Below are 13,533 nucleotides of genomic sequence, written 5' to 3'. Positions count from 1 at the left end.
GACGGTCGATCCTTGCCGCCTCCCACGTCACCGCACACCGTCATGGCTCCAAGATGCTACGTGTTGTTGGCGAAACTGTCCGTCGTTTCCAACGCAATTGCACGAACGTAACGAAACTAAGTCTCCGGGATTCGGGGGCGACCGTCCAGAGTTGTGGTTGTGCCAAGACGGACCGGCGGGACGATGCGTCGCGTCTGTGCAGTCGTGGATGGAATGGGCAGTGGGGTGTGCGACATCACTTGACATGGCGCATCGCGCGCGAAACCGGACCTGGTTAAGCGGGAGCACAAACAACTCGAGGGCATTGTCCTCGAGAACTGCGTCGTCGAACCGTACGACACGATTGTTTGCCATGTCTGCGCTTTGCGCAACATGTTGGGTCGAATCCAGCAGTTCGATTCACTTCAAAGGTTGTCGTGCCTTAGCCACATCACCCCGTCACGAGACTCTCGAACGGCGCTGCCGAACGCGACGTTACCTCCACAAAATGGACCCGTCGCGCCAATTGTGATTGCGCAGCATGGATTCACACTGCGCCACTCTCGTGGTATCGCAGAGTTTTTTTCGCCCGTGAAAGTCGAGCCAGCACTAGCACGTAAACCACCGGGCGCTCGATGTCACGCCGAGCAGGATTCACACAGCACCGTACACGAGGGTAACCATGAAGGGTCGCGTCCGAAGACGTCAAAGCTCCCGACGCTGTGGGCTATCGAGCAAACAGGTGTTCTGCAGTCGTATGCCTGGCTTGCCACTGATCGCGGGCTACTGCTGCTGTGTAGACGGAGTGACAAGCGGCCACTCTATTGACACGGCGGATGCGATGCCAGATCCTGTGGGCAGACAGCAAACTCGAGATCTTTCCTGCAAATCAAGGGTCAAGGATGTATGCATGTGTGCATGTGGCACACGCATGCTGCTGAATCCATCCGCAAAAAGTGGTGGACACAGCATGGCTCGAACAAACCGCTTCGCAACCACGTCGAACGATGCTCAAGCTGCTTGGAGGGCAAACGTGCCGCAGTGCACAAAGTCCATGGCACAATCACGAAACAAGGAAAACGTGGAATTCATCGGAACGAGTGCGGCCGCGCTGGTTTGACTGGCGGATGGAAACGAGTAGGATCGTCGCGGGGCTTTCATCCTGTGCACACCGACGACCGGCGCATGCAGCCATAACATTGCTTCAACGCAGCACGGCCGTCTCGAGATCGCCCACATCCAGATCTCAACCTGTCTCGACTCAGGGCAAGACCGTTTCAAGTGTAACGCTTGGATCGAAACGGCGACACGACGTTTGGTTCAAACCAGACGATGCAAGTTGCCGCTGCAGAAACGACGGTCGACCCAGCGGCGGCGGATGCCTCGAGCTTGTTTCGCAGTCATGCCGTCTCCCTTGTCGGCAGTGCGATGGCCGTGATGGCCTCGGTGGGCATCACGTTGGCGTATATGACGATCTTGGACTCGTACGTGCAAAACGACTACTTCTGGACACACTTCAACGAGACAGGAGCTCAAACGTTCGTTGCCGACGTATTCAACGCCCAGCTGTGGACAGCGGCGCCGGGCCCAGACGGACGCCCCCCACTTGATCTCTTTTCGATTGATGTCGCCATAGCCAAGGACTACTCGGCCCCCCACACATCCACAACGATTCAAGCATCGCGGAACCGTCGAATTGCCGCCGAGGAGCTCCACGACATCGCGTTTGCGATTCCAGCGCTTCGAGCCCAATCGATTCGCAAGAGCGCGAGGTCGCTCACGTGCCCCTGCTGGCTCGACTTCGACCGACGGTGGGAAGTCGCATACACGACAAAACGCCAGCGGCGATGCCATGCGCGGTACGCTGACAACGGCGCAGCGTACTTGGAAGCCATGCTGCGCAACACGGACTGGACCAAGTGGTACATCATGTGGGGGTCTGGGTTCGAAGCAGCATACGGAGGCGCGCTGCGAGAGCTTCTAGGGGGGGCTGCGTGGCTCGAACAAACCACGACCGCCCTCGCCACGACCGCCGTGGACGCTGAGATCGAGTGGTGGACGCGGCACAACGTCTCGCGGTACACGATTGCGTGGCACAACCACTACGAAATCGGGTTCGACGACTCGGTGATCCTTCGGAACGCGGTCAGTACATTCTCGATTCCACTGCACCATGTCGTGAGTCAAGAAGGGCTCTGGACAAGCTACCTGGCGTCCGCGGGTTTGTGGAATGGCTGCTACTTTGCTGTTGAGGCCAATGTGAGCCTTGTTCGAGGCGCGAGTAATTCCCTGCACAGCCGACCCGACGCCGTCAGCCCCGAGCTGTGGACGGGCGGATACCCAGACACCGCATGGAGCGTTCTCTTGCATGACACCGTCGGTCCGATTGGGTCGATCGACATCCTGTACGTTCAGCCGCCCCGGGCATTTCTTGATTTGCATTCAGACATGTCCAAGGCGCTGCTCCTGCGCCTTCAGGACTCGTCCGTTCCATCGATGCCAGCGCCGACTCACCTGGACATGGTTCCGACTCCGTGGCGCAAACAAGGCATGCTGTTTGCCGGGGGAAATCCACTCTGTTACACGGGGGCGACGCGGTTGTACGTCCAGCAGAGCATCGGGTTCGACGACGGGTGCATAGATCCGTACCCGCCGATGACAGTCGACGCGACGTCCTTCAACACGATTCTGGCGCTATGGCTCGTGGAGCAATCGCATGGCAACAATGCCAGCCACGCAGACATGTGCTTGTCCACGGGGTCGCATGCACAGCCTGCGTGCAACTCAGCGATTTCGCTTGGCCGTAGCTTTCTCGCCAACTCGATGGCGTTTTCAACGCTTGAAGCGAGCGCCACGTCCATCTCGCAGGCTGTGCAGGCTGTGGAAGATCTCCACGTTGAGTTGATGCAGTACGCCTCTTACAACGGCACTCCGTTGGTCCTCCGCCAAAGCCTCCTGGACAAACACGATCTTTCGTGGTCGTTCTTTGGCTGGCTGCATCTCTTGGACTGGGCCCAAGGTGTCCGCGAAGTGTTGGCGATAGAAGGCGACGAAGCCACGATGGTCCTCATCTCCAAGCAGTATGCCGCGCAGTCGTTTGTGGCCGATCCGTTGGCCACCCCCATGCGATTTGCATTCGCGTTGTGGGTGTTGTTGTGGTACATGAACGTCGTGATGTTTGCCGTCGTCATGTTGGCCGTGGCAAGCGCCGTGCCGAGCAAGTTGCCCTGGCGCCACTGGATGGTTATGCATCGTGTGGCTGGCGTCGTTTGGATTGGCCGACCGTTGTTGATTCTGCGAGGCCTGACCGCGATGGCGCTTCTCAGCACGTCCAAAGTGCAGCTCGTGGCGCACCACGGCTTCACCAGCCTCGCGGTGACGCCGCGGTTGGCGTGGGAGACATGTGTGATTGCTGGCGAAGCCGTCTGGCTCACCTACTCGATCAACGACATCCTGTCGTTAGCCACCGGCATGCACACGTTGCGTTGCGGCGTCATCAACGCCGGCCTCGTGTGGACATTCTATGTCGTTCTGGACCTGCTTCATCCTGTCATGCCGTCCGTCTCAACCCGTCGACGGTGCGTGAGCCACAACATGGAAGTGCAAATGTCGTGTGTGTCGGGGGACGTGGAAATCGGGAGCTTCGATCGATTTGTGGCACTATGTGCTATCCAAGGAGCGGCCGTGGTGGTGTCTTGGTGCATATCTGCCTTCCTGCCCGCCCCCCACGCACATGCGAGGGCATCCGTCATCGTCCCAGCCGTCGCGCTGACCTCGTTTGCCATGGACGACACGCCCGTCGCAATGCTGGACTCGTTTACCAGCTTATTAAGCGGGCTTGTTTCGTTTCATGTCAGGCACCGACCGCACGTATTTAGCGCGCTGCTATGGGTGCATGTGCCATTGGCATCACGTAGAGAGGGTAGTGGTGATCCGCCGCCATTACCTTGCATTGACACGGAGGAGCGCATGCCGCCGCGGCAACGCATACCCCAGTGGGCAGCAGTCGGGGCCAGGCGGTATCGCCACCAAGCTCGGGCCGTGGCCGGGCTCACGTTTTTGGTGGCGTCCGTGGCGTCGTCCGCCTCGTTTATCGTGGTGACCAAGGCCCAATTTACCAACAACTTTTTGTGGCAAGGGTTCAACAGCTCCGGGATGCAGGCATTTCTGGTCGACTGGTACAACTTGGAGGTGGTGTTTCGATCGGAAGCGACCCTGTTGGACGGCCAACACGTGCACTTGCAAGCGCTGTACAACGGCACTGCCACGACAGTGTCGACGAGCCAATTCGCGTCCAACACGGTGCAGTTTGACAGACTGAGTTTGGCAGCTCTCATCGCAGGGCTCCAGACCACGGCACCGTGCGACTTGCCGTGGGTGGCGACGCAATTTTGCTGGGTCGATTTCCGCCGCCGATGGCAAGTCGCCAACTCGGTGCTGCGCCAGCGCCGATGCGACCGACACATGCCGTCGAATGGAGCTGTGTATATGGAAGCCCTGTTCCGAAACACCGACATGGCGCGATTCACGGCGTGCTGGGGGGATGCACTCGACGTCGGCCTCTTTCGCGACCTCAGGCAAACATGGGACGGTCACCAGTGGATCCGCGATGTTTTCAACGCCCCCTTGCGCCCGGCGGACGAGCTGCTCTTCTGGGCTGCACACAACATCACTACGTTTACTGTGCAGTGGCAGAACTACAAGTCGATCGGGCTGGTCGAAACGTTGGTCGTGCAAAGTGCCCTCGGCATGTCGTACCCTCTGACCATGAAAACTTCCAACGGCACGTTCCGCTTCGACTTGGAAACGTCCCGAAAGATGTATTGGGGATGGGGCGGCGACTTGTGGGCCATCACAAACACAACGATGGAGGGTCCAGGGGCGAGCTTGATTCGAAGCAGCGCGACCTTTGCCTTTCGCAATGACTCGATCGAGTCTGTGTTGGCTCGAAACGACACCATCTCGCTGCCGCTCGACCCTGGCCTCTCGTTGGTTCGTTCGGTCGTCGGGCCGTTTGGCAGCACCGACATGTTTCACGTTGGCTGTCCCGAGCCTGTTCTACGTCTGGTTCGAGCATTTCTCGAAGTGGACCACGCGGCGCTGCTGACGCACGATGACGCCCAAGTGGACGTCTCCTTCACCAGCGACGTGATGAAGCCCATCCCTACCGCCTGGCAGCGATATTCTGAATCGAAAGGCGGCAACATTCTGTGTCCTGCCATCGTGGGCGGTGGGCCCCTGCCGTCTGGAATGATCGCGCTCCTGACCATGTACATGTCGTGTGGCGCGTACGTCATGGAGGTGTTTCCCCTGACCAGGCGAGGCCTAGCCTTTTCGTCCATCGCGTGGGGGGGCCACTTGAAATGCCCGAGCGGCGGCGACGGATGCGCCTTCATCAGCGACGCTTGCTCCAACATCACGACGCCGTCCACCACCTGTAAGAAGAGCTTCTTGGCTGTGCTTGCGTGGACGAGAGAGTACATGTCGCGGACATCTCAAGCAGCTCTCTTCCAATCGTCCCAGGAAGTAAAGCAGGGTCTGCTCGACATGCAACTGGAGGTGGTCCAGTACGCACAATTGGACGAGTCGTCTCCGCTCGAGCTGCTGCGCGCGCCCCTCTTTGACCCGGCGGACCCCCACTTTGAACTGGTCGCGTGGCAAATCGTGTTCGAATGGGCGATGGGGTTTCGCGAGGTGGTGTCGTTCCAGGGCGATGTTGGCACGATGAATATCATGTCAACCTACCAAACGTACACGTCGACTCAGCCAAATCCTTTGGAGATTCCGACCAACGTGGCATTCTACTGCATGCTGTGCCTCCAGTACACGACGGCCGTCATCTTTGTCGTCACGTTGATCACGATCGTGTACATCGCTGCGTCGAAGGGGCGCGTTGAAGGTCTCAACATGATGAAGGTGAATCGAGTGGCTGGAATCGTCTGGGTCGGCCGCCCCCTCTTGTGCCTTCGCAGCCTCGTGGCCATTCTGTTGCTCGCTACGTCGTCACCACGGCTCGAACAGTCGGGAAATTTTACCACGCTAGCCAAACGCGCCAGCGACGAGTGGGTCGCCACGTTGTTCAGCGGATCCGAGGCATGCTGGCTCGTCATCGTTATCACGGACGTCGGGATGGCAGCGACGAGAGACCTCACCAACAAATACTCGTGGAATAGCACTGTCGCCGTCGCGGCCCTCGCTACGCTCCTCAGCATGACGTATCCAGTCGAGCCTACATTTGTCCTCCACCGCACGTGCACGGCCCCGCAGGTGAACTTTCAAGTCGAGTGTTGTGCCGGTGTTGTGCAAATTGGGAGCTTGGCTCGCGTGGTTCAACTCGTCCTGCTCACATCCGTTGTCATCGTGCTGTGCTACGTGTGGCAACGGTGGCGCCGACCACAGTTCCGACTGCCCCACCACACCACGTCCCATCTCTTGCCCGCCGGGGCATTGTACCTCTACAACAAACAACCGTGGATTGTCAAGAGCACCTTGTACTTGGACAAGGCGTCCGCATTCTTGTGTGGACTTATCGCGGTCTCGTACAACCGGTCGATGTATGTGCTGGACGTCAAAATGTGGCGAGTCCACGTGATCGCGATTGACAGCGCCGTCGATCTGCCGCCTCTCGCGATGAACTCGCACCTGCAGCGATCGATTGCTTCGGCCGTGCCTTTGATCAACTAGACCAAGCAGTGCTGGTTGGTACAGACCGTGCACCCCTCGTCGCGACGTGCTTCCACAACAAATCGGATCGAATACGGCCGGGAGCCCATCGTCGATCCGTGGCGGTGGATGGTGTCCATGTTTGCATGACGCAATCGATTCCATCGCAAACGACCTGAAGTTCCGGCAAACCACGAAGGACGGCGTAAAAGCGCGTGCTGTTGGGTCGCCGAACACGACCAAAGGCATTCGACCGCTTTCGGTTTTGTCAATACGCGCATGTGGCTTGCCCAGGAATTCGATTCGGTTGCTTATTGAAATGTCATGCGATTTTGCTGTCGACGTGCGATGAGTTGAACGAAGTCGACGGGATGACCCATGCGGTTGTGGTCACGACAGATGACCCTCTGCGCGCCCATCAGAACTAAACCCCGAAGATTCTTGAAGGCTCTCCAATAATCGATTCTGTAGCGTTTCCGCCAGAGTTGGCATGCCCTGGAGTGGTTTTTTCAGGAAGCCGATGCCGCATAGCAACAGTACACATTGTGACGAGCCCGCCACGTGCGGACTCGACGACGACGTGAGTCCTTGCAGTTGCTGTGAAGGTAACGTACGCTTTGATCGACGTTTGTTGGACGTAGCTCGTAGCAACGACATGGTTCATACGGACGCATGGTGTGGTTTTACACGGTGCTGCAGAGGATAGATCGCGCAACACTCCAACATGGCAAAAGCCTTTTTTACGGTCGTCCCACCGCACCGTTTCAGTAGTCTACACGGACGATGTCTTGTTGTGCGCAGAGCGGGTGTCGATCCTGATTGCCTTTGCCAAGTGTCACTCCGGTGGCCATCCGCGTGGGAGCGTCCTAGCTCATGCAAACGCTACGCATGTCGGCGATACGAGCCGACACCCGCCTCGAGAAACGTGACCAAGGGACTGTGGCGAGCCAAGAATTGTCGCGCGGGCTACATGGCCATGCACCGACCGAGGTGGCGGCCGTTTCGAGCCTGAATTGGTTGCATTATCCGGAATTCGAGATTATCCGGACCCTTCAACCCTCCAACAAGCGCAAGGATGGAGTCGGCGGCGCCGCAGGCGATCTCGCCGTCAAAGGAGAGCAGCATGCGGCGATGTCCTGGCAACGATGTACGTATGGTATTCTATGAAGCACGTATACGTGTCGTGAATGTCGTCTTTATGGCCGCCTTGTCCTTCGTAGAGATGTGCTGATTGCAACCGAGTGTTTCCGCAATGGGCGTCTGTCACGTTCGGGATCCTCCTTTGCCTGGACTGTGCTGGTAAACACCGCGCGCTGGGAGTTCAAACGAGTTACGTCAAGTCGCTTTCGATGGATGCGTGGGTGTCCAGGGATCTCCTGCCCCTGGAACTTGGCGGCAACGGCAAGTGGAATGCAGTGTGCCAGGCGGCCGGTCTTTCTCGCGTGTCGACTGCCGACAAATATAGGTCTGCTGCTGCCGACGTCTACCGGTCCAAGATGCAGATCGCCGTGCAGTCAGAGACGCCCTTCACCCTTGTCGACATCCTCACCGTGCTGAACCTTCCGTTGGATCCCCCGCCTCCTCCACCGATCAGTCCCGTGCGACGCCACTCGTCCGCGATCCAGCTCACTCCACCGCCCCCTCCACCAAAGTCCTGTTCGTCTCCCAACATGGTTCAGCTGCGAAAACAAGCGTCCCTCGAAGTCAAATGCACACTCTGCCACGACTTTGTCTCGCTCTCCGCGCTTGACTTGCACTCGACGCGCTGCGCGTCGTCCACCGACCTCCATGTTCTCATCAATCCATGCATCCATGCTTGGACCTGAACCAGTCTACTTTGTAGGACACGTACGAAGAGCTCGAGTTCGACACGATCCTCGGGCGGCACCCCACCGACTCGTCGACGCCAGCTCCACTCGGCCTGAGCCTCACAAAGTCCACTCTCGACGGAAACACCCTTGTGTCAAAGGTCACACTGGGCGGGGACGCGGACGTCGCTGGCGTCATTGTAGGCAGCCAAGTCCTTGGAATCAACGGCCTCAAGACGTCCACGTTTGACACGCTCATGCAGTACCTCAGCCAGCACGCGACAACACGCCCGCTGGCGTTTTCATTTCGAATACGGCGTCCCGTCGCCGTGCTGGACGTCATCTTCAACGACCCGACAGCTCCTTCCAACACCACCACTTGCTGTGCAAGTTGGCCAGCCACGACGGTCGGGGCCTGCGAGAACTCGCCCGCGACAACGTCCCTTGGCATGGCAGTCGCCATGTCGGTGCACAACCAATGCCGCGTGATCTCGGTTGAAGCGGATGGCGCTGCTGCCAAGCACGGCATCGTTGTCGGGTGCACCATTGTCGCGGTGAATGGGGTGACGGGCGATGGGATGACGACAACCAAGCCACAGAGCGTGTTCGACTTGTTGCAGAGCATGGGCCGAGCGCGGCCATTGCGGCTGCGGCTACATCGATACACGACAGACGACGACGCGCTCATTCGACTCTGGAGTGGCTGACGGCGGTAGGCGGGGTGGTCTAACCAACAATGAATGCCATGTAGTCACATGTGTACTTCAGTTTAGCATGCAATGCCTTCACGACCGTTGGGGCGACAGCGGCGCCTTTTGCGTCATCGCGGGCTGCTTGTAGATGGATCGGTCCAAATGCGGCAGCGACGAGCTGCGGCGGCGCTGGTTGTCCAGTGCCACGCACACCTCGGCCGGAAGGTACTCGGACACACTCGGGTACGACTTGCGAATCCACGAGTGGAATAGAGCCGTCAGGAAGAGCAAAACGAGCGCCATGGCCGCCGGCGTCGGCGCTTGCTTAAGCGTCAGTACGCCGACCAGCGTCGTCTGGCTGATAAAGAGCCCCGTGATCAAGAACGAGTAGAGCTGGGGCCAGTGGAGTCCTACGAGCACACATGCATCGACAGGATTAGGGTCGGCATTTGGAAGCATGGCAGGCGAGAAAACCTGTCGAGTGGGTCGTCGGGACGAATACGCACAGCAACTGGCGGCGGTAGACTGTATCGGACACAACGAAGAAGATGCCACCGGCAATCGACACGACCGGTGCGAGCGGGGCGAACGTGAGGACAAGGACAAAGATCAACAAGTGCTGCGCCAGCGTCGTGGTAAAGTCAAAGCGGGTGCTCGTGGTCGCGGGGGTGAGGCCCCACCACGGCGCAGTCTTTTCGCGCGCCGTTAGGTTGGGCGACAGCGCCCAGTAGAGGAACCCACACAGCAGCGGGACGACCCGAAGCAGCTGCAACATGAGGCTCAGCCCCGTTTGAACCAGGATAAACGACACAAAGAGCGTGCTTTGCCCCGGAATCGACCGGCCGAGCATCGGAATCACCTGAAGCGGCTCTTCGATGATCTGTTGGATCTTGTCGGCGATGGCGGACAGCGATCCAGCCACCGACGCGACAAAGAACGTCTGGACGAGCTGAAATGCCACCACTTTGGCAAACACCGAGGCCTCGATCGCGTTTTGCGACGCATGACCTTCGCCATGCGAGATGAGTCGGAGCAGGAGCGGCGCGAGGCTGTTCATGACTACCAAACCCAAGGGACTCAATTGTTGCAGCATCGCTTCTAGCCACGGTACGGCGTCGAGTACTTGGTCCAAGTTGGGGACCACGCGGCGCAGCGAATCCACCTACACGCCATGACACGTTGCAAAAACCCAATGGAAAAGGGCCGCCGCAGCGAGGTCGGTCGCCGTACCGACGACAACGCCACGACCAGCGTCGTTGGCACGGTCCAAAACAATATCAACACGGCCGTCGCACCGATCGCCACGAGCGAGAAAAAGTCGCGCTGCTCGTACGTGTACGTGCCAACGTTGGCCCACACAATGTCTTCGCTCGGTGGGGCCTCTTGAATTTGCATCTCGTGAGGGGTTGCCGTTTGCACGATCTGCTGGACTGTGTTGGTGGCTTGCAGCGTCGAGAACGTGACAAACGCAGATCGGCGCAGAACCTATTCGACAACATCATGGCGGCATCGATCAGCGGCCACACGTCCCATCGGTCGACCATGGAGGAAAGTACTATACCTTGGTCGAGGAGAGGTCGGGGAGGAGGTTCGCCAGCGGGAGAAGCACGTCCGACGACGGCCGGAGAAGCGGAGTTGCTTCGTCAAGTCTGTCCACGGCGGCGGCTGGCTGGAGGCCATGGAGTCCGTCCTCGAGTTGACGGGATGCCGGGGTTGTGTTCAACGTAAAGCTGCCTGGACATCGACACGTCATAAGTCGATCCATGGCCGATGCCCGCGATGCCTCAAGACTGGAGTGGTCCTTACCGTGCTTTTGCTGGGCTTCAATGTCGCGAATAGCAATCAACACGTCGTCGTTGAGTTGGCGCAGCTCACCTTCGTACGTGGCGATGGAGTCCACCGTCTTGACGGAACACCATCGTCGCCACTGCCAGTGCGTGGGTCGGCGGGACGTGCGGCGCAGGACAACAAGCGCATGCTCCAACGCATTTCGCACCGATTCGCGCTGGGCCACCTACGCAACGACTTGCGTGTAAGCAAAGGGGAAAGTTTGTTGGAATGCAAAGCCGCGATGGAGGCGTCGATACACCTCGTACCAGACGCTCCAACTCGCGGCACTCGACCGCGATGTAGCAAAACTGGACTTGGTTGGGAAAAATCGCATTGAAGTAGCGCTTCAGCGCTGTGTGCGACCGCAGATGCGTCGGGATGTTGTCGATGAGCACGCTGTATTGCTGGGTACTGGCTCGCGCGAGGAACTGGTGACGCCGCTCTTTGTAGACCTGGCATTCGCGAGCAATGCAGTACATCGTGAAGAACGTCATCGCGACGGCGGCGAACACGGTGGCCCACAGTCGCGGATCGTTCCGCTGCAGGCCGCTGATAGTCAAGCGATCGACAAAGTCTTCTTGTTCCAGAAGCCTCGTGCTCGAGTATGCCTACAAATCCCTTCATGCATCAACCCGATGGCAAGAGATGCATGGGGTTTGGATACCGGGAAGAGGCCGATGGAGACGACGATCGCAAACGACGCAAGGTGCTTCCCAACACGTAGGAAACGGAGAAAGATGAGCGTGTCGAGGCCGCACTGGTCCATAATTTTGTCATCCGTGACGGCCCATACGTGCGGCAGCCACTGCAAGCTGACAACGGGGACACTGGTCGGTTGACAAGTGTACAGGTTCGGGAAGCATCGTCGCAGGACCTCGAAAAGAAGGAACCCGCCAAGCAGAAACGGACCATAGATCTGCGTCGCTGTCGTGAGAATGGTGCTGGCGTTTCCATGCAGGACGTTCTTGACGCCACCCACGATCGCCGACGTAGGGACTGGCAATGTCGCTGTCATGACTGTCGACGTCCGCGTCAACCGACTCGCCCCAAAATCGGGTCGAATTTCGTTGCCTTTAAAAGGATATACAAATATCAAGTAGAGTTGGAATTATGTGGATTTTATTGTCGCCGCACCACTTCAACATCCATTCCCAGGCAAGTGCGCCGCCGCGCGACGTGTGGAGAGGAAGCGGCGTTCGAGTATGCTGACGACGAGGCAGCCAACAAACGCCGCCCTCGTCTAGAGCACCCCCACGGCGCTGCGATCGCAGGTAAACAGCATGAGCATGCCGTGTCCATGGTACCATACCTCAACACGGAGGAAGATCGTCGCGAGCGCTGTCACTGCCCTTGGACAACATGGAGGTAGCGCAAGGATGGGCTTGACAAGCTGCTCGTCGCTGTTCAAGACCGCAACATGCAGCACGAGCGACCTTAGTACTTGGAGAATAGCATGGACCGATCGCTGCGAGTCATGTGCTGGACGAAGGCATTGGTGACGTCTGTTCGAAACTGCGTAAAGATGCCATGGCCGCCTCCCTGAATTACAACAATCGTGGTGTGAGGCGAATCAAGATGACATCTCAGCGCTTCTGAGTGTGACGACGGCAACAAACGGTCCTTTCCGCCACCAATGATCAGCACGGGGATTTCGGCGTCCTTGATCTTGGCGAGGCGGGAGCGGGGCATACGATGACTGAGCACAGCGGAGTACTGTCCAATTAGACCGCGGGTTCGAACGCGCGATGTCTTGATCCGCGTGGAATGAACCGTGTACAAAGCAGACCCGACCGCCACGTTCTCCAGGTACTCGTCTGGGTACAGCACCTTTAGCATCGTTTGCGTTCGTGCGTGTAGCGTCGGGTTGAAAAAGTTGCCGATCAAGGAGAGGTATGCGGAGATTTGCGTCCATCGTGGCCACGGCGCCTCTGTAAACCCAGGCGTCGACACCATCAGCGTAAGCGACCGCACGCGTGTTGGAGCTGCGTACGCAACTTCCTGGGAGATCATGCCGCCCATGCTGCATGCAGGCATCCATGAGAGTGGCCTGGACAGAAGCACGAACCTGACGCCGGCAATGTGAAACGTATTCCACTGCAAATGGTCCATGAGTAGCAGCACGTCCTGGGCCATGGACGAGGTCGAGTACCGCCCCTTGGGTGCATCTGTCCCTCCAACGCCGCGATTGTCGACGGTCGCAAGTTGGAACGTGTTGAGGGTGTTCGGCACGCAGAAAAACGCCGTAACGAAAGAAGTCCAGGCTTCCTTCTCGGCGGCGAGACCCATCACAAGCACAACTTTCTGCGGCGCTTCGTCGTGCCCATGCAACGCATACTCGACGCGCAGACCATTGGGCAGGGTAGCCGTATGGACGGACGTGAACTCCTGCACGTCGAGCGCGTCGGGCACCGACTGCTCCATATCAGCTCCCATATCTACAGTATTCGAATGACGACGGAAACTTTCTTGCACATTCGTTAGTTAATCGTTCGTGACTAGTACAAAGTTCCCGTGGTCTAATCCTTAGTAATACTAATAGTACATCAACGCCGTGTGGAGAC

General features: G+C 58.4%; 5 protein-coding genes across 7 annotated transcripts in view; 1 reads left to right on the top strand and 4 right to left on the bottom strand.

Moving 5' to 3' along the window:
* H310_08761 (hypothetical protein) overlaps positions 1-148 on the bottom strand; it is a 7,806-nt gene extending 7,658 nt beyond the window's left edge. The window contains exon 1 of the mRNA XM_008874622.1: positions 20-148. Within this exon, the coding sequence (XP_008872844.1) occupies positions 20-44 (25 nt within the window). The 5' untranslated portion in view covers positions 45-148. The remainder of the gene's footprint in view (positions 1-19) is intronic.
* A 4,470-nt stretch (positions 149-4,618) lies between these two features.
* Positions 4,619-7,135, bottom strand: H310_08760 (hypothetical protein). Its single transcript, XM_008874621.1, has one exon. The coding sequence runs from the start codon at positions 6,889-6,891 to the stop codon at positions 6,019-6,021; it is 873 nt and encodes a 290-aa protein (XP_008872843.1). The 5' UTR covers positions 6,892-7,135; the 3' UTR covers positions 4,619-6,018.
* Positions 7,136-7,671: 536 nt separating this feature from the next.
* Positions 7,672-9,208, top strand: H310_08759 (hypothetical protein). Its single transcript, XM_008874620.1, has 3 exons — positions 7,672-7,789; positions 7,863-8,432; positions 8,486-9,208. Exons 1-3 carry the CDS (start codon positions 7,718-7,720, stop codon positions 9,155-9,157), a joined length of 1,314 nt encoding a protein of 437 aa, XP_008872842.1. The 5' UTR covers positions 7,672-7,717; the 3' UTR covers positions 9,158-9,208.
* H310_08758 (hypothetical protein) lies at positions 9,192-12,128 on the bottom strand. The gene is made up of 8 exons (XM_008874619.1): positions 12,107-12,128; positions 11,637-12,043; positions 11,239-11,580; positions 10,949-11,156; positions 10,704-10,876; positions 10,373-10,627; positions 9,617-10,304; positions 9,192-9,552 (listed from the first exon to the last, which is right to left on the bottom strand). Exons 2-8 carry the CDS (start codon positions 11,985-11,987, stop codon positions 9,236-9,238), a joined length of 2,334 nt encoding a protein of 777 aa, XP_008872841.1. The 5' UTR covers positions 11,988-12,043; positions 12,107-12,128; the 3' UTR covers positions 9,192-9,235.
* H310_08757 (hypothetical protein) lies at positions 12,063-13,410 on the bottom strand. Of its 3 annotated transcripts, XM_008874618.1 has the most exons (3): positions 13,038-13,410; positions 12,282-12,992; positions 12,063-12,231 (listed from the first exon to the last, which is right to left on the bottom strand). In XM_008874618.1, exons 1-2 carry the CDS (start codon positions 13,403-13,405, stop codon positions 12,407-12,409), a joined length of 954 nt encoding a protein of 317 aa, XP_008872840.1. In that variant the 5' UTR covers positions 13,406-13,410; the 3' UTR covers positions 12,063-12,231; positions 12,282-12,406. The 3 variants fall into 3 exon arrangements, with proteins under 3 accessions (XP_008872840.1, XP_008872838.1, XP_008872839.1); XM_008874616.1 differs by having other exon boundaries at positions 12,282-13,410; XM_008874617.1 differs by having other exon boundaries at positions 12,063-12,992.
* Positions 13,411-13,533: the final 123 nt, after the last annotated feature.

Source organism: Aphanomyces invadans (assembly GCF_000520115.1).
Source record: "Aphanomyces invadans strain NJM9701 unplaced genomic scaffold supercont1.18, whole genome shotgun sequence".
In the NCBI taxonomy this organism is placed as follows: Eukaryota; Oomycota; class Saprolegniomycetes; order Saprolegniales; family Verrucalvaceae; genus Aphanomyces; species Aphanomyces invadans.
Note: the sequence above shows the minus strand (reverse complement) of the source record. Positions and strands in the feature narration are given on the sequence as shown.

Excerpts from the sequence above, each read along its gene's own strand:
- H310_08760 (XM_008874621.1), bottom strand. The coding sequence starts at position 6,891 with ATGCCTTTGGTCGTGTTCGGCGACCCAACAGCACGCGCTTTTACGCCG.
- H310_08759 (XM_008874620.1), top strand. The coding sequence starts at position 7,718 with ATGGAGTCGGCGGCGCCGCAGGCGATCTCGCCGTCAAAGGAGAGCAGC. Across the intron at positions 7,790-7,862 it reads GGCGATGTCCTGGCAACGAT|AGATGTGCTGATTGCAACCG; the intron begins GTACGTATGGTA and ends TGTCCTTCGTAG. Across the intron at positions 8,433-8,485 it reads CGTCGTCCACCGACCTCCAT|GACACGTACGAAGAGCTCGA; the intron begins GTTCTCATCAAT and ends TCTACTTTGTAG.
- H310_08758 (XM_008874619.1), bottom strand. The coding sequence starts at position 11,987 with ATGACAGCGACATTGCCAGTCCCTACGTCGGCGATCGTGGGTGGCGTC. Across the intron at positions 11,581-11,636 it reads TCTCCATCGGCCTCTTCCCG|GCATACTCGAGCACGAGGCT; the intron begins GTATCCAAACCC and ends AGGGATTTGTAG. Across the intron at positions 10,305-10,372 it reads TGGTCGTGGCGTTGTCGTCG|GTGGATTCGCTGCGCCGCGT; the intron begins GTACGGCGACCG and ends CATGGCGTGTAG.
- H310_08757 (XM_008874616.1), bottom strand. The coding sequence starts at position 13,405 with ATGGGAGCTGATATGGAGCAGTCGGTGCCCGACGCGCTCGACGTGCAG.